The sequence below is a fragment of the Myzus persicae genome, unplaced genomic scaffold (assembly GCF_001856785.1).
Source record: "Myzus persicae strain clone G006 unplaced genomic scaffold, MPER_G0061.0, whole genome shotgun sequence".
Classification (NCBI taxonomy): Eukaryota; Metazoa; Arthropoda; class Insecta; order Hemiptera; family Aphididae; genus Myzus; species Myzus persicae.
The window spans coordinates 144361-168089 of NW_019102258.1; the positions used below are offsets into that span (position 1 = coordinate 144361).

At 30.7% G+C, this 23729-nt stretch overlaps 1 protein-coding gene across 3 annotated transcripts in view; it reads left to right on the plus strand.

Moving 5' to 3' along the window:
- The window catches only part of LOC111031669 (disintegrin and metalloproteinase domain-containing protein 11), a 258301-nt gene that overhangs the window by 134226 nt on the left and 100346 nt on the right, over nucleotides 1-23729 (plus strand). For all 3 annotated transcript variants that reach the window (XM_022311712.1, XM_022311711.1, XM_022311713.1), the window contains exon 2: nucleotides 16993-17043. In XM_022311712.1, the coding sequence (XP_022167404.1) occupies nucleotides 16993-17043 (51 nt within the window). The remainder of the gene's footprint in view (nucleotides 1-16992; nucleotides 17044-23729) is intronic.

Consider the following 23729-nt stretch of genomic DNA (forward strand, 5'->3'; position numbering starts at 1 on the left):
GGCTGTCAAAACTTTCTCTCCTCGGTGCGCCGCCCGGTCAAATCCCGTTTTCTCTCGTTCGGTTTCGACAACGGATGGCTGGCTGCGACTGCGATTGCGACCTGCACCTCCACCACCACCGCCGCCATCGTCACAACCACCGCCGTCCGTTCTACGCCTCTCTGCCTCTGCCACGACGACGACGACGACGACGACGACGAAACCGAGACCGCGAAGTTATTCAGCGTCCGCAAACTATTCGCCGGCGGCGGCTTTCTCCGTTTCCCCGGGGGGGGGGGGGGGTGCGTAAAGTGTGGGCGAGTGTGCGAAGCGAGAGGGTTGACTTCGACCGGATGGCAATTAAGTTTTTCCCGGTGCACTGTATACGACACACGGTCGCATTACAACACGCCGCGTGCGTGTGTATGTGCGCGTACATACAGGATGGCGCACGAATAGTTTTCGTGAGCGAGTCCTGAGTCGTGTGGCGAAAACGAAGGGGGGGGGGGTGATCGCAATGAGACTCGGCGACTCGCTATAATATAGTGTACAGCGCATACGGATTTCGTTATTATTATTATTATTATTATTATTATTATTTTATCAAAGTCGTACGTCTACACGACGGTGTATAAGGAAAGTTGTGCGAGGCGCGTATGTCTCCCGGTGACGGTGAATTATGGCCTGGTGATGCGGGCGGGTAGGTGAAATTAGACGGGAATAACGCGTTATTCGTCGTGCGACAAACACGACTTCTACGGCGAAGACTCGGGCGTCGCATATTTCAAGCAGCCCGACGACGACGATTATTTATCACGGTGAACGTTTAATTTCGCGCGTATTAGCTCCCCCCGGCCCCCGCTCCAATAGTCGAGACCGCCGCACTCTAAGTATAATACCCCGAATACCTCTCTCTGCTCTGCGATAAGAATAATAATATTATATCCACTGCTGCGGCTATAATAATAATAATAATAATATTGAAATCACGACCCCGTAACCGTTGCACTTTCGCTTGGGCATATCTTGGCTAGAATAAGTATACATTAAGAGCGTATAATATATATTTTTTAATATGATTTCAACCGCCGCTCACGTGTGTGATCAAAAATAATACGTTATCGACCAATACGATATGCAAACCGATTAGAGTGAACGTGGCCGCTGCGTTTCGATTTCAAATGAAAATCGTACATTTTTCAAAGAAACACATAACACTATGTAAATGAGACCTTTTAAATGGCCGTGTTGTTCACACCGCTCAGATAGCTAGTATTCGGTGCAAATCGAACATTACCTTTTTTAATCCCAAGTGCAATTATTCGACTGTTGTATTTTTCCGTACCGATTGCAATGCGACAAAAATAAATACAACAATTCGCCCTTATCCTAACCACGTAGTAGGTCAATATTTTAGTTTCAAATTTGCAAGTCGTACATCACGGGGATTGTGAACCTTTTTCTGGTCAAGTTCCAAAACGTTGTAATCAAAGTTTGAAATAAATGCTATGCCGCAATAATGCGTTTGTATCTATAAACATCTTTTCCGGACTGTTCGAGAAGGGGTAGGTTAGTTTTGTTGAAATATTCTACAAACATAAATGGTTTCAATACTGACAAAGTGACGACACTGAATACCTCCACCCACTTCATTAAGATATTAAAGTGGTTTGTGTTCCTGTTTATCATTGAATAAGTTTTTAATATCAGGTTTGAATTATGTTAGTGTTTCTGAAATACAACCGTAGCACTAGCTCCACCAGACTCATATTATCGTATGCCATGTGAAAAACAAACTCTCACAACTGTTTACTATGTTGACTCTAATATCGAGCGTGTAGTATGAGCTAATTTTTTTCAAAGTACAAAAGATGTCTAGATGCGAGGTCCAAACTTTCTGAATTGTATAATTAGTAAATATATTATGTTGTATAGAAATACGAGTAAATAAAAGTGTTTATTTTGTTCACTATTGTTTTTCATTTAATGCGATATTTAACAATAAAATAAAAATATTTTCGGTATCGTATTTTAGTGCTGTTAAAATGCAGCCAACGTGCGATTATATTTTGCACGTCATAGGTTCGGTTCCTCTGAGATATCATAAAATTCCAGTAGACCAGTCGTGCCACGCGTCTTATATATAAGTATACAACTCTACATCTATCAAACTTTGCTATATTTGTTTTGTTTTTTTCTGACATCGGTTTTTAAACCTTTCTAAACAAAAATTGTTTATAATTCGTATAAAAATACTTAACAATATTTCGAAGTGCTGAACAATTATTGAATATATATTATTATGTCCTTAAAACGGTCGTGAGAATATTATTATATATTCATTACAATGCCTATAACACGCGATATGATAAATCGAAACACGGAAAACATTTTTTTTCGTACTACTAAAGGAATATTAAATTAACGGCGTAAAACGTGTTATTTTATTTTTCCATCGTTGATTAAAACTTTTTTTTTGCAACTTTGCTGCCAGGTGAAAATTCGTTTAAAAGTCCGACGTTTTAATATGTACCAGTAGTACTGCTGGCAGTGTTACGATTGACACATTGTCATGTTCCCTTCAAAAATCTCCACTTTTTTTTTATAATAACCGTAGAATCAGGTACACACCATAAACACTGGAGTAGACGAATCTCCGGAATTTATCTGGTTTAAAACAATATTTTTTTGTGGATTTTGTTGAAATTTATTTTGTAACTGTAATATATTATATATAATAAAACGTCGAGTAATGATGATCACCCCACTGCAGGCTTTTATTTGTATTCATTATTCTAATGAATATTTAGTGCAAAGAAAACGAGGTATTTTATATTTCTCATTCCCCGATATACTGTTTTGTGTAAAAACTTTTAGATGTAAACAACAATACAACTTTTGCTCACGGGTCTGGTATAAGAATAATGCAAAAAACGAAAGCGAAACTATAAAAATAATTCAATTAACTTCAAAACAGTTCTTATGAACAAAAAATTGGAAATATAATAATATCAACTAGATGCACAGAAATTATTTTTATTGATTTTGTTTGCGTTTACAAACGAAGTCTATAATAATAATGGTTACAACGGTCAATAATAATAATATTTGAAACCCGTGTAAAAACATAAATAAAAATGCATAATACTTCATATCTGACATCACAATTTGTATTAATAATATTTAACAAACGTAGATTTATGTTAACTATTTGTTAAAATAATAATTTATCCATCAAGTTTGATGTTACAAGCGTTTATTCAATTATCAGTAGAATAAACTATCGTTTTGGTTTTGGGGTAATTTTTTGTAAATAAATATGAATGATTCAGTAAAAAAATATGTAATGCGATACTGTATCGGACTGAATAATGACTATCTGTCAAGCATACCTAAATGTTTCGCACGAGTTATTTATCTATTTAATTATTTTTGTATTTCTCAATATTGAATATTTACAATATGTGTGTTTAAATAAAACAATATAATATACACGTAAGCAATCTGTACCTTTTTTTCATACAATTGGTTGTAAATCTTCAAAAATATGTATTGAGTATAAATAAGGACATAGGATATAATAATAGTACTAACATTTATTTCTAATTATCATGTAAGCTAAACCTTTTGTAGTTGAAGAAATATTTACCGAATGGAAAATGAAAATATTAAATGCATACTTAAATAAGATTTTATTTTCATCACATATTATACATGATTTGTTTTTAATTATCTCCAAATGCATTAATTTCATTGATAGTGATTACATTCTCTCATCCCTGTACTCGGACAATAATTATAAATAACATTTGAATATAATACAATAATATTGTACTCTATCTCATAACATAATATTTATCTTAATAGTAATCTTAAAATGTACAAAGTTTTTGTACTGTATTATCTAGAAATTGTTTTTCTTTCAAAGTTTCTAACAAATATTTCATCTAAATGTATATAATCAAGTTATCTGATTGCATTTTATAAATTTGAGTTTGATTTTAATCAGCTCAGTACAAGTATATGATCGTAAATATTTTGTACTCGTCTTTCTTAAGCCATTCCACTTTTCGGGCATGATATTATTGTATTTATATAAATTGGGAAAGTTTGAATTAGTTGATTACACATTTATTTAATTTTAACTCTTTCATAACATAATCACGTCCGCAGTGAAAATAAAATAATATAGTAATAATACACTATTCCTAATTTAAAAAAAAACATAATACATTTAATATGAGAGAAATACGATTTTAGGTTATGTATAAAAAAATACTTTTCGTACATAATTATAAAATTTAAATCATTGTTGTAAGCAAATAATAACCATGATGAACTATGGTGAAAATTATTCGATACATTATAAAAGTATGCATTTCCCTGCCCCCCTCTTCATTCGTTCGAGTGATAGTTACAAATACGGAAATGATTGTATCCAAAGAATAATAGACACAAAATCGTAGATAACACGAACCATTATATTCGTGCACTCTTTTATGTTTTTGACTTTTGTGAAAGGGAAAGCTTAGGAGCAGAGAGTCAAGTTAAAGAAATGTACTTTTAAGAAAAGCATTCCAAGAGATTTCTTTTATAGTGCCTTTGTATCCAAAATGGTAACTATATGTATTATCTAGGTATAAGGTCCATATAAATATACCTTTTTTAGATTATATATTATGTATTCGTGTATATTACGTATATACGTCCTGTACGTCGCAATACATTTTTAATATATTTTTAAAATTTAGGTAGGTACTTAATGATTTACAAAAAGTATAAATATTACATTTACACCAAAAGAGAAAAATCATTTAAACCAATGTAAGGTATAGCCGTAAAGATTATACACATAATCATTAATCAGTTATGATACCATAATGACAAGTGACATAATTTATAGCTATTTTTCGTTTTTGTTTTAATAAGACTACAGTGTATTCTGGACTTTTGTGGAAAAACAAGTTTTACTCAGTCGATTCCTATACTTATTATAGTGTTGAACATTTTGTGGTCTGAATAATCGCATTCAAATATAATCGTTCGACAACAATAGGACGGGTTGAGAATATTGAAGATTTCTATCAAATGAAGTATTTTTTCCTAATCTATAATAATTAAGACGACATATTTATTTACATTTTTTTTATTAGGGATAAAGGCATTTACATTTACCGGGAATTAGCGTACTGTTACATTTTGCAAATAACATTAAATAATAATCATATGAGTAACTACGTACATGGTATTAAAATATGAGGTTTTTATGGACATGCCTTTTATTCTTGTTGTTGTTTACATTGCATTTTATCTTATTTTTAAACTTTGAAATCGATACCTATGATCTTGAAAAACGTGTGAAAATTGAGTATATTTTATGTTCCCCGAGTGCTCCTTCAATTGTTGTTGTCGGATAGTTGAGCATGTGTCTTGCGGCGGTGAAAAGTGGGCGATTATGGTGGACTAGATATATGTGTTTTATTGTGATGGGTTCGTCAGATTGAGCAGTAGGGTTGCACGTTCAATTTCATAAGATTTTCTGAATATATTATAATATTTGCTTGTTGTCTATCTGGCGTTTTTGGTATACATATTATTATCATTACAATACGTTCGTTTGTTTTAGTGTCTATTTATACTTACAGTAATATTATAACATAATTACTCTTTCTTCGATATCGACTAAATTAACGAAAAACAATCCAAACAGAAACAGGTAAAGAAAAACATGTTTTTATTAACATTTTGTGTGCTTCGTTTTTACGGTCGGGTTTTAGTCGTCTCATAGGCACCTATATATGGGCGTTACTCGACCATCATAAAAATATTGTTATTAATTATTATTGTTATCGCGAGCAGCATTAAGTCATTTTTGGATTATTTTACTACTCAACAACTATATTATCGTATTTGGCGGTTATTATAGTAGTTTTTTATTTGATGGTATTTAATCTTATAATTCGTACTCGTGCAAAATATTTTATATAAATTATATAGCAGTAGTAGCTGGGTTTTATACTTTTATCGATTTCGACGGCCAGTCGCCTGCAGTCACATGTATATTTAAACGAGTCCAAAGTATATATCATCTCGTTGCGTTTTTTATTTTATTTTTTACATTTTGTTTTTCGCAGTCTGATGGTATCTACCCATATATAATTGAAGTGAGCAATTTATTCGTATTTTACAGCGTTTAACATGTCTAATTTTAGCCGAAACACTCGATCCAGTGGTAAGTGCTTGTCGCTGTCGCATATTAATAATATCTACCTACCGGTAACGTTTAACGTACCATTATATCATGATGTCGGTTAATGGTTATAAAATATAGACCGCACGGGTACCTATATAGGTATACACGGTGTGGGTTACCGTGTAAGTACGCTTGTATATCTATACCTAGACATATACGAATATTGTTTGAATTCGTTTTTATTGTTGTTTTTTTTCACGAACGACTTACTACCAGTGTATTATAATATTATAAACACGTATCTACGTATCGTAGCCATACCTCGGATCGTACTTACATTTTTCCATCGGTTGAAGTTTGTGACAATAGAGAATACTATGCTTCGGTCGAATAAAAATTGTTCTGCGTACAGTTTTTTTTTTTTTTTTTGGCGTAAGCAGCTACTCGGTGGATCACCAAAAGCTTTTAAGCTGCAGCGGTCACTATATCCACCAGTTAAGTATTTTATTCTCTAATAGCTCTGAGACCAGGTGAATAAACGTTTGGATTGCACTTATTTCATACGTAGGTAGGTACATGCGTTACCTATATAAAAAGCTTAAAAATGAATAACCCGTCATCGAGTATGTCAAACCCTGCAAACGGCTTTCCTTATTATAATTTTTTACTCGATCTTTACAATATATATTTACTTCAACTGCAGTTGATAATTTAACTGAATACAATGTCATTGTCGAGTGAAATGGAACTGATTAAGTTATGTAAAAAATGTTTTCTCGAATGAAATCAAAAATAATTTTTAGAAGTCAAATAATGCAATTATAGGCACTTAAACATAATAATGTCAGACAAATTATAAGCAAAGTTATTTAAAAGTTTCTAAGATTATATTATACGTATTTACATTTATGCCGTCTTTTAGCTTTTTATTATATTTTAATATATTATTATAACAAAAAAAATATCTTTTATTATAGTTAACGATTTGATTCTTTCAATAAACATTTATATTTTTAAACATTGAAGCACAAAAAGCTTAAAAAAAATCGTATAAGTATTGATTCTTAGTAAAAAATTTAACCATTTGGATACTTTCATTGTATTTTATGAATGTGTTTCTGTGTCTGTCAAAAGTTTTAACAATTTACATAGCTATAATTTTTGTAAATCTAAATGAAGTATAATATAAAATAAGCAACTTCTCTCGTTTTGTTGAATACACAATAAATCTTAATGACTTTTTAGAAATAAATCGTCAAAAGAAATATTTTATTTTAACGATACATTTTTTGAAGACTAGACAAAATTAACAAATTTAAACAAAATGGGGACTTATTTTTAATGTATGTTAATGCAAGCTCCTCAATGCATGGACAATTATTTAAATGTAAATTGAAAGCACTAAATAATTTCTCTACAATATTTAAGTGTTTTAATATTATAAATATTATTATATTATTAAAATTTCAACTATTGCACATTTCGTAATATAAAAAATAACTTTTAAGTTCTTTAATTTGTTTAAAAACGCAAAATATAGGTATCATAATTCTGACATTTAACTGTTGTGTTAACTGCATTTTAAAAATGAACTTATAATTTAAATAAAGCGAACATTTTGATGAGTAATTTGCAGTGTACCAAAGTATTAAACAATTATGTGATCATAAAAAAAAGTATAGACCAAGGTCTTCAAAAACTAATCAACACGAATCGAGTAATAGTTTTGAATTCAAATATCAAGTTTTAAGTTCTAAATAACTTGTTTTGTAGTGAAAGTCTGAACGTCACAGAAAAGATGCCTGTACTATTTTTAATTTACTTTTTCGTAACTTATTCATTTTTAAAAATAATAGTTTTATTTCAAAAATTATATAAAACTGAAAAAAATAATGAACCTTATTAAACCTTAATAAATAAAAAAGACTCTTGTCATAAGACAAGATTGAAGATACAACTTTCATATAATTTTGGGATTAAAGTAAATGAAATATAATTTAGGCTAGAGATATAATATAACCTATAAAATATTTATCCCTAGGGGGGACACTATAATCAAAAGTCATTGGAATCATCAGAAATATTTAAATGAAAATAATATTATGATGATGCGTTGTTATTGAAATTAATGTTTATATTTTCCAAGTAGAGCATAAAATATAATGATTTACATATTTTTTTATAATTTATAAAGAAACGTTAAAAAAAAAATAATAATCCATAAGTTGTAGGTATGGTACTTAGAAATATGTTCCCTTTTGTTATTTAACCATGCATACCTGGCTACCTATGCACCTATATTAAAATGTCTAGTTTGCATTTAATGACATAAGCATAATATTTTTTATTATTAAAAAACAGTCAGGATACAAAGACCGGGATTATGCTGATTGTTCGGTTGGTAACAGTCTTTCATCGTTCTCCTAAGTGCAAGCCATAGTAAGACAATGTTGTAAAATGTATTATTATAGAAAACATTGAAAACCTCCGAGTTTGTATATTATTTATTCTTTTTGTAGGTAATTGTATACAATTTGCATGTGGACTGGGATTGAAAAATATATATGTACTAGGTTTTTAAAAAGTATATTGTCATATATATTTTCTGTTACGCAATAATTCTAGATAGGTGGGCAGTATATTAAATTGTCAAGTCTAAATACCTCTGTAAACAATATATAAATGTTGTTTTTTTTTGTTCATTTCAATGAATCAACTTTTCAGTTATTTTTGTGAAACTACTATATGAGAGCATAACAATATAATTTGTGGTCCGTCGACAATGGCTGAACACTGAATGTGCACTGCGGTAGTCGATTCGAATGTACATAGTAACACGTATCCATGTTTATTTTTAACATTTAAGTAAAGATCGAATGAGGGATTGTGGTTTTTGATCGTGAACAATATTTTCACCGTCTATGGGTCGCCTTGGCGCCGCCGTTTGCGATATGATATTATTAATAATTTACTGGGGATCGAATGTTATGATAGAGAAAAGAGGTTACGTGGAGTGGTTGCAGCCGACTGGACAGGTAATATGTTTCGGTCGATGTTGGTAATAATTCTTGAATGGTTAAAGTTCAGCTGTACCCTTATATCCCCCTGCAACTATTGTCGACCGTACACAGAGCTTGACGTCTACACCGATAAAGCAGCAACAGAAGGATTTTTAGGTCATTCGTATACGAGGGTTCAAAATATGGAATGTAAATCAAAGCCAAAAGAAATATTTTTTTCTGTCCAGTGTTCCTCTGCAGCAAAGGCCCTGTGGCGTTTGGTTTTAGAATTCCTACGCTTTACCGTACAATTTTATCGGCAAAGCGTTTGAATTGTAAAACCGAACCCCAGTACGAACATCATGCAAATTTATGGAGCCACATCGATCCCATCAACGAAAACGTGGCTTCTATTAAAAGTTTAATGCTAACCAAACCTTATATATTTTATACATTGTGCACAGTAACATTAATCAATGTTTTAGAACTTTAGTTTGTTAAATTATTTGATAAATGTAAGAATATTATAATAACCCACTTGTGTGCTTTACTAATAACAATAATTATTATTACGAATTATATTATATTATATAATATTATACTATTAAGTAGGTATATCGCACAAAAATGCTTTTACAAATTAATATGAATGTTTATTACATTTAACACGATTAAATAATATTTTAAAATAGAAATAAAATATAATGACATATTTTAATTGTATTGTATAAACACTAAATCATATAATATTGTGTACAAATCTATGTCTTCAGGTATGTCTTAAACAATTACCTACACTAAGTAAGTCATAATGTATCAAAGATTAAACGAAAATTCAAACAATGTTGTCTTATAAAATCAAGGTGGAAATTATGTGTAAACATCATATTTCTTATTTTATTAACTATTGATGGCTTTTTGATAAATTTTGCAATGTTCAATTATTATTTCAACTGTGATACTTCACTATAGACTCGAAAGCAAAGTTATTTTTAAGTAAACTATGTTATTATATATTTAAGTGCTGTACTGAGCATAGTTAATAAGAAAATTATTGTTATTCTTAAGTTCATTGTTGAATGTAGAGATAAGTAATAATTCACACCGGGTTAAATTGTAATTGAATAAATAACAACAGACATGATAATAGTAATACATTTCAAGTTATTGTATCCTCGTTAAATTTATGTCATATTTAATGAACGTACATTGTACATTTTTTATGTATTTGTGTATTATATCAAATTAAAATTAACACTTCAATTAGATGCATTATTATGTTGTTATTTTTTAATATTTGAAAATATGTACTTACTACATAATATTATGCTGTATGTGTTTTTTGTTGACGCTGACGACAACTATTCACTAATGGAGATAATCTCAGACGATTTGTTTATTCGTGGGCCGGTGCTCATACACAATACATCACTTCGTGGAACCTCATTTTTTAAATTTTATTTCAAAGAAAAAAAAACCTTTTCCCGGTCTCATTGAACTCTAATTTGTGTATCAACTTTAAACAATGCAGAAAGATGTACTCCAAACTACTAAAAATTCTTGATAATGTATAGACGTTTATTACAGGGAATCGTCTTTAATAGAATAAAATCTGAGTCTTATCCAAACTTAATTAAGTCTCTATCTTTTAAGTGTTCAAAAATGATCGAAATCTGCCTAGTTCACGAGGCTTGAGAATTTTTCCTGCGAGCAAAAGTTATATACTTTAAAAGTTTAAACGCTTTGGCTCCGACATCCTTAGTAAGTATATTATTAAATTCAGCCAATTATCGGTCTAGTTTTATCTACGTGTTTGATTGATTAATGATGCATTAGTTCATATTATAATACATTTTGTTTTTTCCGAGCATTGAGTTTGATATTATAATGATATATGATTAAAATAAATTATTAACACTCGTGATCGGTGATTAGGTTCAAGTCATAAATTACCAGTATTATATTGTGATATTATTATTTACACATAATAACGATACAAGATTTAGAAGAACTTGTGATATTAGTTATTATGTTGTTGTTTTTCATTTGACAAAGTCTATTGTAATTTAATATTATTTTTTTATCTCAATATTTTATTTATTATTATTGTATCTAATAATGTTTTATAATGCAATGCAACAGAACAGCAATATATATTAATATTGAGAAGAAAAAAACATTTTTTTTAATCTAATAAGTACTGCATAGGAACCCGCATGTTACTTGTCCCTATACAAGATGCATGCACTAATGGACGTTTCTTTTAGTAGTGGAAGGAAAATATAAAGGTAATTCAATTTCATAGTTGGGAGGATATTAGAAAAAGATAAAATACTGCCACGTCCTTCAAAATAGTATCGTTGGTTATAATATATATATACGTCATGAAAATCGTGAAAATCGCATGCACAAGGACACTTTGCTGGAATAAGTTAGAGGTCCAGTAGAGCATCTATATGATAAAACTCATGTTAAAAAATAGAATGTTTGTAGTTAAATTACATTTGACGGCCAGTCATTGTAACGATATCGGGTGAAAGCCTTTGAATAAACAATGATGACTTACACAAGGATACGGAGCAGAACACATAGTAATGTATTATGTAGTTATATATATAGACATGAGTTAAGAAAATAGAAATAGTTTACTCTGCTTTACCTATTTTTCATATGCGAGGAATACGGTTAAGCTCGTCTGGAAGGAATAAAAACGTCCAGATCAAAAAGCAACTTGGCGAAAGAGGGTCAGGGGTTACGGCTTTTTTGGTTTTATATACGCGCGTATACAGCTCGTTTCTCCTCATCCCTTCGACCCTCCCCCTGACCAGCAAATGGAATCTGCGATTCATTTCGTACGGGGGTGTACCTACGCTTATGCGCGTGCTCGTGTGTGTGTGTGTGTGTGTGTGTGTGTGTGTGTGTGTGTGTGTGTGTGTGTGTGTGTGTGTGTGTGTGTGTAGCCTTATGTGTATATATGAGAACGTTTGAAAGAGGGGGTGGACTTCACGCGTAGTTATATACCGCTGAAAGAGAGCGCGATTTGTCTTGGTTGCCACAACATCCTTCTGGCAAGACCAATTTGGAACTGTCTATCCTTCTCCACACGCGCACACAATCGCACACACCCACACGCGCACTCTGTGAAATTGATGGGAGAGAGAGGTGGGTCAGTATAATATAATGTTCTGCCACCGCATTCGGTCCTCTTCTAAAGCTTTTGACCTGCCGCCACCGCCGCTGTCATCTATATATAGGTCTAAATCTTTTAGAGCTCGTAAGCCTCGTCCGTATACCAGGACGAAACCCCTTCAACGCGTACATCTCGATCCCCATATACGACGATACAGTTCTATAAGGCCTATGTTTGTGGGCGAACGCCGAAATCCAATAAAGGCGCAACAAATAGACAGGAAGATAACAGATTGTTTCGATGCAGGATATACCCACCTGCGTGTGTGTGATAGTGGTGTATTTTATTTTATTCGTCGTCGAGTTTATTATTATTTCTTTTTTCCATTTAAACGTCAACATTGAAACAAAGAGAAGCCTATATTATACTGTGAAATGTATATTATTTGAACTGGATTTCGGGTAGGTACTTTGTTCTAAAACAAACAACACAATTTTGACCGCATAGTAAAGATCTCCCAAGCATACCCAACACTTAAAATACGATGATGGTGTTAACCATGGCGTTATTTAACAATAAAAAAATACATTTTTTTCAAAATTTATTTTGGAATATTTACAATCTGCTAACACAAAAAGTAAACTATTTTATAGATACAAAGACTCGATTCCAAGGTACATATTTATCATCATACAAATGTTGTTGATTTCAGTTGAACAGAGTAATTAGTATAATATAATTATAACATCAAGTTCAATTTAAGATAATGCTTAAAGGTGCTATAATAAAGTATTTATTAATGATTTTTTAGCTTATGTTGATAGTTAAAAGTACCGGGATATAGGTATAATTATATGGACTATGGGGATACGTGTATATGATATAGCTGTGAGAAGGGAAAATAGAAGGGTAATTAACTAAGTAAAATCGGAAAAAAATTTCGAAAATTATGTTTCATTTTTAGAATTATCGATTCTTTGAAATCATTACAATCGGAAGCAATTTTAGTTGAATCTGAAAGTAGATTTTAAATGATATAAATAATTAACAATTTAATTACTTGAAAGTAATCACTATAAATCACATTTGTAAAATAAATATGTTGATCACTGTTTGATCCAGAGAGGGGAACAGTTAAAAATGGACACAGTGTGTTTTTTATTATGATTACTGTTGTTTGGGTAATTATTATTTTCCTGCTCTTGAAAACAGATTTATAGTTTCGTTTTGAACCTCCCTCGAATTTTGTGAGCAACCCCACAAAATTGGTACTTGCCTGGGCTTTTTTTGTTTTTAGTACCGTAGTCTGAAAATCGATCTTTCTGTACTTATCGCCTTTGCTTATAATTACAGAGGTTTGAAGTGTACCCATAGGCCTGACAGTTGGACTAATTGGTGGACCACTTTTGGATGTATACTGAATTTTCACAGTAGTATACCGATTGACTAGACTTTACCCGCACGGGAAACATATTTAATGACCAAGGGTAATAAACAAAAGTTATTAGCACCTTCATTTTAAAAACCAGTGGTGGAAGAAATAATAGAAAGAGTTGACCAGGAAAATACATTTTTCGGGTAAAATACATTAATGATAACTGATAAGTTTATGAAGTCATTTCATCATCGGAGTTTTTATTTCTAATATGGTTCGAGGTAATAACTTTAACCGTTATTCTTATCATTATTCATTAGTTTGTATCAATAAATTTTATTTTAACTACAGAACAACCAGAAAGTGCACAGTATACTAAGTATATACGAGTAGTAATAAATAGTTTATTGTGTCATAATATAGTGCGCATGTGCGGTGCACGATGCACTTTAATCTATTCTGCTGTACCTCGATCAGCGCCGTCACGGGTGGAAGCCGGAACTGCAACCACGTTCCGTCCATAAGGCCGGGGCCATACAAGGCGAATTCCGCTGCGTTTCGAACGCCGCGTATCCCGCAGAGTTTTCCGACGGACGAGCTATACAGAACGTATCCGTCGAGCGTTTTTATTACTAAGGCGTTCGACCGCCAAAACGCAAGCCGACCGGCGTTTTCCGCCGCGGATGAAAACGCGGCGTATTACATCCGTCGTGTATACCTACTCCGATATAAACTAATACATTTGGAATTTGACGGAAAACTCCGCGGGATACGAGGCGTACGAAACGCGGCGGAATCCACGGTGTATAGCCCCAGCCTAAGAATAAGGTCTGTGGCTTTTCGTGGGTTCTTATGGAGGATAGACTTCTTGCTATACCTGTTGGTATATCAGTGTAGCCACTATAGCGGCTATCCTGTATAGAGTTAATAATCACTATTGTACTACTTATTGGTACGATAAATAAAGTAGATCATTTTATTTTATTAAATATCACCATAGACCTTAGTTTTACTGAGTTATACTTAGTTTAAGGTCTATGATTATCACCGAAATTAATAGATAAATAATAAATATTTAATCATAAATTACATATCACGTTTTTATACAACGATAACATGAAAAATGTGTAGAATCAGTTTCAGCATCAAAAAATAATTTTGAATTATGGTCGGATTCTGGCTGCACTGGTATACCGTAAACTTTTCACCGATTTTCAAGTTCTCATTTAGTGATCCTTCTGGTTATTCCGTGTTTTAACTAGCTTGTCAATATCAATTACTATTACTTATATAATTAATTTAGTATCTAATAGGCAATCAACATATTTCATAGCATCATTTTCAGTTTTGACTTTTGATGGTTACTAGTTTTCTGCGTTTTCAAGTTCCATAATTCATCTAAGTAAACTGAAGTAATATCACCAGAATGCGCGATCTCAATAAAAACAGACATGATGAGTGACTATCGTTATAGTTTCCGAGCTACCCAAATTGGACCGAGACATGTCCGGTCCACCACTGTCTTCAGACAAGTAGCCAAAACTGCTGGGTAGTGTATGACTATTGAAATATTTCCACAATTCAGTATAATAATATATTAATTGTTCCGATCACGGTCGATCTGCTGAGGTAGTGTAGTAAGATAACGGTGGTTCAGAGTAATTTATAATTTATTGTCGTATTTATTATTCCATCAGTCTATAACCTATATTAATATAAATTAACCAACCAATTTCAATAGAAACTAAAAGACAAAAACAGATAGCTGGTAGCTTAAGACATAATGTATCACTAATCTATAGGTATATATTTATTGAAATATTACACATTACACAAAACTCAGCTTTTGAATTAGAAATCTCTAATGATTCGTGTTTTATAGCTAAATACGTCACATACTACACTAAATTGAATGTATTTCCTGTAATGCGTGATTTGGTCATTGAAATCATTCAAATATTGATGGTAAAATCATTACACATTAAACACATTTAGTACATTGTGTTCAACGAATTGAACTAAATAAATAGAAATATATTCTATTGTTTATAACACTACTTTTGGTTTTCTAAACGTTTCTGATTTAGTACCTACTATAACTTACTAATTATCCTAGTTATTTTAAATTTATGAAGTCGTATATTGATATTGTGCATCATTACTCATTATACCCATTTTTAATTAGGTACCTACATAATTTCATAGAATTTGTTATAACTTATATGTAATCTTATGCAATATGTAATATATACATTTGTTAGCCTACACATTATATTATGACGTTGGTCGTTGGTTATAACTTACAACTTTATGATTCTATATATATATTCCGTTTCTTACAACTGTTTATATTATATTTTAAAGTATATTATAAATGTTGTTTAAGAAGAAAGCGTTATACCGACGATTTTCAGTATTTTAATTTGTAGTACGAAATAAAACGTCAACGAAATGTATAGTTTATTTCACCGCCACTCCATCATTATATTATTATGCATTGTTATGAATTATGTATTTATGCGACGCGTTACCATTGTTGTTTAGAACAGATACCTACCTATATTAAACCGACCAAATATAATTTTTCGGGCAAAGAATTTATTGTAATACCTCTGCTGAATAACTAGCGCTACTTACGATTTGGCTTGAATTCTAGATTATTTTATCGAAATTTAAGGGTTATAGAATAATATTATAATGTACTTATGACGTAGGTATCTATATGTACGCAAAACGCACACAGGCTGCCACGTTTTAAAAAACATATCGCAATTTGCAATTTGTTTAGCGTAGGTGTACAACATTATGAATATTTTATCGCTTTAGAAGAATATTTAATTCATCCAAGCCACGAGCGTCTTGTATTTCGCACTTCCCGATCATAGTTCTATATTTTATATATTATGCTTATTGTAGATTTCCTCCGGGTTTTATGGTTTTTTTCCCCGTTACACTAATATTTTAAGAATGCCCGGGAAACAGGTATTCATAAATTATTCATAAACTATTTCCCTGTACCTGTACAAATATAAATCCTCGTTTTTGCTCTTTGAATACTGAATAATATTCATGCATGCTGCGAAACGTTAGGACACAATTTCTTTTCTTTTACACCCTCAGGAGTGTGTTACCAAAAATGCATGAGCGAAAAAATTCGATAACACCTTTTGTTTCGATGGCATTATGACTATTTTTTTTTTTTGACATTTCCATCATTCACTATTGCGATAGTCGATATTATTACATAATATACCAGGTGCACCGTATTATAATAGATATTGTGACTAATTCATGGCTTATGTTATTTATGTTCCAGAAGCTGACTATACGCTGGACGATTCGTATTGGAACCAGGAGAGTCCCGTCGGTGAGTAGTTTTGAACGTTATTACTGGAATTTAACGTTATATTTTGTTTTTTAACGCAGTTAATTGTCTTCGTCGTTCTGTCGTTGTGTTGTTTTAATTAAATTAATAGATTGTGAATGTTTATTACGACAATTATTACAATAATAATAAAAAAATACAAATTTATACTACGCGTCTCCTGTCTGTAATGTTTTTGTATATATATATATATTTTTTTTACCCATGTCGACCCATTTACTCCCTGTTGCTAATAATTTATGGATTCAAATTACTCCTCCTCCCCGTCGCTATTAATTTATTTCATTCGTATGTGCCCCGTGTACAAACAAACATAACACTCATTTATCTATTCTGTATTGCGGACGATCTATGTGTTAAAAACGTATTAAACACGCAGTAAATTTATTAAAACGGGACAAGTATGACTTGCAATTAGTGGTTTTTGTAGGGTTATTCAACCGGCGGCATAATAAATGGACGACATAACGATATTTCTGGTACCCTTCGGAATTAACCAAACTTGGTTTCACAAACCCGTTTTCCTAAAAAATGTTGCTATTATATTATATGGTCGATAGGAATATTATTATTATACTCCCGTAGAGCTCGAAGTTAATGGGAACTAAATTTGATTTTAAACCTTAGGGTCTTAAAATGTTCAGCGTTCTGTAAAGTGTAAAAGCGCCCGCCCGCCCACTCTCCAACGTCTGTACCTCACTTTTTTATATAATAATATGTTTATTATTACCACATAACTCCCAACAAATCACATAACGTATATTTTTAGATCAGATTTACTTGTATAAATTTATTTTCAAAATCTTTAAATATTATTAAGTCCTAAACTAATTTGTTTATTATGGAGTCAAATTACGGTAGGGAAATAAAGTTTTAACCAAATGTCTGCTTCCAATTTGTTATAGTATATTTTATAAAATTACGTGTATTCTACAAATTTTAAATCAACTACACATAAGTTGAAAAATAATTACGGCTGAAATGAGTGTAATCATTTAAACTATGTGTCGTCGTACCACCGTAATATATGATATAACATTTGTCACGTTATTAACGTCGGTTCAGAATCAAATAAATAGTTATTTATGGTTCTATACATCGATAATATAATTTGTATTGTAATATTTTTTTAGTTAAAGCTCGAGTTCAAACATTTGTCGCCCTAGATGGCCGAATATTATTCGGAATACGAAAGGTAGTATAACTGCAGTGCAGTAAATACCGGTCTGTGTATTTATCAGAATGAATTAACTATGGGTACGAGAAAATTGTTGACAGTTGTGTACGTGTGCCGCGTGTGGTATATAATATTATACTTCTATAATGTGGGTGTGGACCACATGAAACTTTTCACCTGATCAAAACGTAGAGACGTGCGTTGGTTCTGGAATTCGAGACGATTGGGCGTATGTACTGATAAGGATTTTGAATCCGAGAAACGACATCAAAAGGAAGATACGCATGTGCAACGAACACTTAATTAAGTTTCCGTGAGATAACAAGAGGTGTAGTATGACTTAATTTAGAGCACTCAGACCTTCCAAAGTTCTCAAAACTAGCAGTGACTGTATTTTGGTTCTAAATGTAATTCTATTTCATTTGACGTAGGTACATTTGGACGAATTTCCAGTCTCGACACAATTTTTCATTGATCGTATCAACAATTAAAGGTTTTTAAATTTTCAAAAAAAAAATAATAATAACAATAATTAAAATACAAACATATATAATGTTATAAATTTATCATTAAAATACTTCAAGGTTTTCGAAGTTTGAGATAATATTTTAAATTTCCGAAAGCAAATGTTTTTTCTATCTTATATATTTTAAACTTATCTTTTGTAGAGTGAAAAAATGGTATTTTAATAATCGATTAAAAGTACTTCAGCTGAACAATTATAATACAATTATTACAAAAAAAAAAAATAATAAAATTATAATTGCTTTTATCATAAGCATAACTATAATGATTCGTTACCACTTCTGAGAAATTGTTATATTTATATTTCCATAATGTTTTATTAACAAAAAGTTAATTTGAAAAAAGTTTTCAAACTAAATTATTTTTTCGGATGAAACATTGACCGTAGCTTGATTAAAATCGGCAATAATATATTATTCAACTTCGTTTTTAAAATCTTTTGTTCATAATATTAAATTCACGCACGTGGTATAATTTTGTTAAGAAATTTATCAATTATTTGCGCACACCACTGTTCACTATCGCACATATTTCTAGGACTGATTAATATGAGTAGAAATTAGAGCTCTTATGAAAATATAAAAATTAATATTTTCATACTTACTAAAAATATATTCAATTATTTTATATGAGAGCATTTTTATCCCGGAATAAGCAGAGTTTAGACTTCGATTTATTTAAAGTGATTTCATTCTTCAAACAAAACGAATTAGCAGTGAAACTTAGATTTTACAATCCTGCGAAGTATAGTAACGGTTTTAATTCATGGTATATGAAAGTCTTTTAGTGTGCATTAGTTCGCTTAGTACTTGATTATGGGTCATTTGTTTAGAACCCTTGTTAGTTTGGGAAAATTGACTTGTTACTTGTTAGAAAGTGTACAAGTGCACCGTGGAACTTTCATCGAATTTTAGCTTTTACATTGACTATAACTCTAACTAAATACTGAGTTGAACTATTAAATTAAATTTAAGCCTTTGAATTTTGTAATATATAAAATACGAGACTTATCGAATTTAAATACTAACCGAATATTTTTAAAATAGAAATTCAAATTTTTTCATGTCGCTTTCCACATATTTTTAATGTGAGTTAATAATTCGTGTTACTCATTACTTATTCTTCATTATTTTAAATAATATATATACGCATACATTTTAATTTATCTTTAGTTCCTTTAACGACTTGACCATTAGTGCTACATAAATTTGCAATATTATAATTACATATTTATACTGTTAACTTGTGCATAAATATAATTTTATATTTTCGTAACTTACATATAATATTGCATTTTTTTTTTTATTGTTCTTAAAATACATCGGCTACAAAAGCCATTAGTAACAGTTTTTTTTTCATTTTACATATGTACAAATATTGCATTTTTAATAATCCTAAACAATACTCGTTATTTATTTTTAGCATAGAGTTTAAAATATAATTTGTTTTTCTTAAATAAATTGTATTATTTTAATTCATTTATTCATTTATTAAAACGTCGAACAAAATAATATAAACTTTTACTTCAGTTCTGAAATTTCAACATTTGTTTAATAATTTTGTGGAATAGTCATTTTAGTATCTATTACAAAATAATTGTTATATTTCTTAATGTATAATTATTTTAGATATTCTTATATTTTAAACTCGGCAATTATATTGTATATAAATATCCAGTTTCTTTTATACTCTACACTAGACATTAAACAGTGAATAAGCCAATAAGATTTGTTTGTTTGGCCACGGTGCGTTATCTCGAGTTGTTTGTTTGAAATTAGAAAAAAATATATAAAACAATGTCTGTAGATACCCTGATAATCGAACCGTGATGTGAAACAATGACGGAAAAGTATATAATAAAATAAAACATGGTCGCGATAACGTCGTCTGTGGTGAAGGTGACGGCGGTGGCGGTGCGTCCTTTGATGTCTCAACGAGACAGTTTCGCCTTAGCAATAATATTAACGCACGTAGTGGTCGTGGTGTCGGAGAACCAAAGAAAAAAAAGTAGCTGCGTATTGGCAAAGATCTTAGATAGGATTTACAAGTCTGGGCGGCGGTGTTTGTAGTTCAGAGTTTTACATGGGGTCGGCAGACCGAAGGGCTCTCGACCCCGCGGACCAGAAGGATCTGTGTTATAATGAAATTATACCCTCTCGTTCGACCTGGCGACAGCCATACACATACACTCGTGACGTTTTCAACAATGCACAGGGTGTGCGCAAAGTGCGCACAATAGAGCAAGAGGAAAAAAATGTGGAGGGCATAAAGAAAAACGATACTTAGCCCCCGGACTCGGGTAACACTCGACTTTTAAGACAATGGGCAGCCCCGGAACGAAATTGTATATAACCGCCGGAGGGCTCTCTTTTCTATGTCAATTGCCAAGGGAAGAGTTGCGAGCTGGGTAGTGGGTGACCTATTATTGTTATATATTATTATTGTGGGTCACATCCACACACTGTCGACGTTATATATATATACATACATATATACCACATATCCTGCATTCCTGCGAATATGGGCGTGAGCAGAGCAGCATGCGGAGGAGCTGCAGAAGCGAGGGCAACGTTTTCAACGAGTAAATTATTATAGCTATAGTCGCTCACGACTCTGATATTTTTGTTGGAATTGTGGGGGAAAAGAGTCCAAGTAACCCAAGATGGTTTATACTGATGAAACCTATACATTATTATATCCGTTAAAGCTTACTCTAAAATATTATTCCATCGAGGCGATGAGATTTCAAACTGATCAACCCATAGCTGATATCACATGAACTGAAATTGTTTATTTCTATTTGTAATAAAATAATATGATTATTTCAGTTTATTGTATGAACGTTTTCTTATTATAAACATTTTAATGTTCTACATTTTTAGATTTAACTAATACATTTGTTAAAACCTAAAAAATAATAATTATAATTTTTGAATAGTTATTTAATTTAAAAAATCTTATATTGTTAGAAATAGTTATGTATCATAAATAAAAATTGAGAATTAATAATAAAAATAAAATTCACAAATGCTAATTTTAAAATCTTGTTGTTAGCTTAAAACATTTTTAATGCCATTTAGTTTTTAGTACTTCTTTGTGTATAATATAACAATATTTAGTTTTTTGAGTTCGGTGTTGATATATTTATTATTTTGTTGGTTTAAAATGTGAAATCAGCCTCATTATTAAAATGGATATCGAGGTAATTTTCTAATACGTGTTTGAAAATTAAGTTAAGGGTTTATTAGAAAATTTGATTTTGTTTTCAAATTTTATTTTTGGTTTCTACTATGTGTGATTAATATTTTATTTTGAAATATCGATCTGTTTTCTTGTATAAAATGTATTGCAGTTACATTGAACTTTACAGAAAATGTTATAGGTGTCACACATTTTTATAATTTTCAGTTTTTGAATTTGATAATTGAGAATTGTGTTGCTTGTGTTTTCTTTGTAATATATAACAAGTATTAACTCAATATATGTACTAATTATTGTTGACAATATGATATATTATGATGTATTGTATTTAATACATAGGTATATATGTATATATATTTGAGTGTGAGGAGAGAAAGCAGAATATCTAAATACGAATTCTAAATAATTAATAGATTTACATTTTTCGTGATTTAAAATAAAATAAAACCGCGATAAAAGAATTTCCAGTAATGCAATGTTTATTTTAAAACTTATATTATCATAAAACAAATCTACAAATTGTATTCATATTTATTTAAGATTTGATTGTATAAACATTTATATTATATTTTTTGAATTTATTCTCAACTTTTATAGTCCTCACTGTACTAAGAACTCGACATTATTTGTACAACAAAAAAAAATAGCTTATTTCAAACACAAACATTTTTAATAATATATTTTTTACAAGCTACAAATGTTCAGTATTTAAAAATGACAGGCAAAGTATTAAAATCATATGAATACTTTGTAAATCCATTTTAGTATCATAAATAATACATATTAGTTCTTAATTATCTATAGAAACAAAATACACATTAAGTATTTAAAAATATTTTTCATTACCCTCTATACCTGTGTTTGGTTTTCATTAATTCTGTATGGTTAGAAAGTCTTCGAGTACCTATGTGGTTAATATTTTATTTAAAAGCTTCAAGCGTAGTAACTAACCATCTACATTTTATTATTTTAAAAACGATAAGTAAATATAAATCTTAAAAATAACCCAAGAAAAGTTCATTAATTTAATTTGTCATACATAACTGAATATAACACAAACAAAACATACAATTATACACTTTTTGTACAGAGTTGAAAACATTACCTTAACTCATAAATGAAACTGAATATTATTGGTTAGGTCAGATTTATAACAATTTAATAATCTTCACAGAATTATTAGTTATTACATATTTTGTCATACTTTAGGGTAGATAATATAAACTCAGTAACAGTATAATTATGTTTTTATAATTTAGAAAATTCTATTAATTTTTTTTTACCATAGATAAATAATTTATTTTAAAGAAAAACTTACTGAAAAATGAAGCTAGAAGAGTTAATTGGTTGAAAACAGAGTATGAAATTGGTGTGGTTATAGTTTGTATGAAAAAAAAAGAAAAACTTTCGATGAAATCAGAATAATTTTTTGAACCTCAAATACAGCTGCTGATATTATTAATGTGTTAAACTTATGGTTTGAAAGGAAAATATTTATGTTCGAGAAAAGTTTTTCGATAAATATTTTGAGATTAACGAGTTTTAAATACTGAATTTGGCACACCGACTAATGTATCAGTATAACAACACAGTGAAATAATATCACTTTAGCATCATTATTATTGCCTACCTCTCTTTATTAGCTTAATACTAGCAGCGTATATTATACCGCGTTCTGAATTTGGTAGGTATATACCATGCGTCGGATTGATTAATTATATAATATAATTTAATATTGCCAGTAAATATTATCTTATTAGTCGAT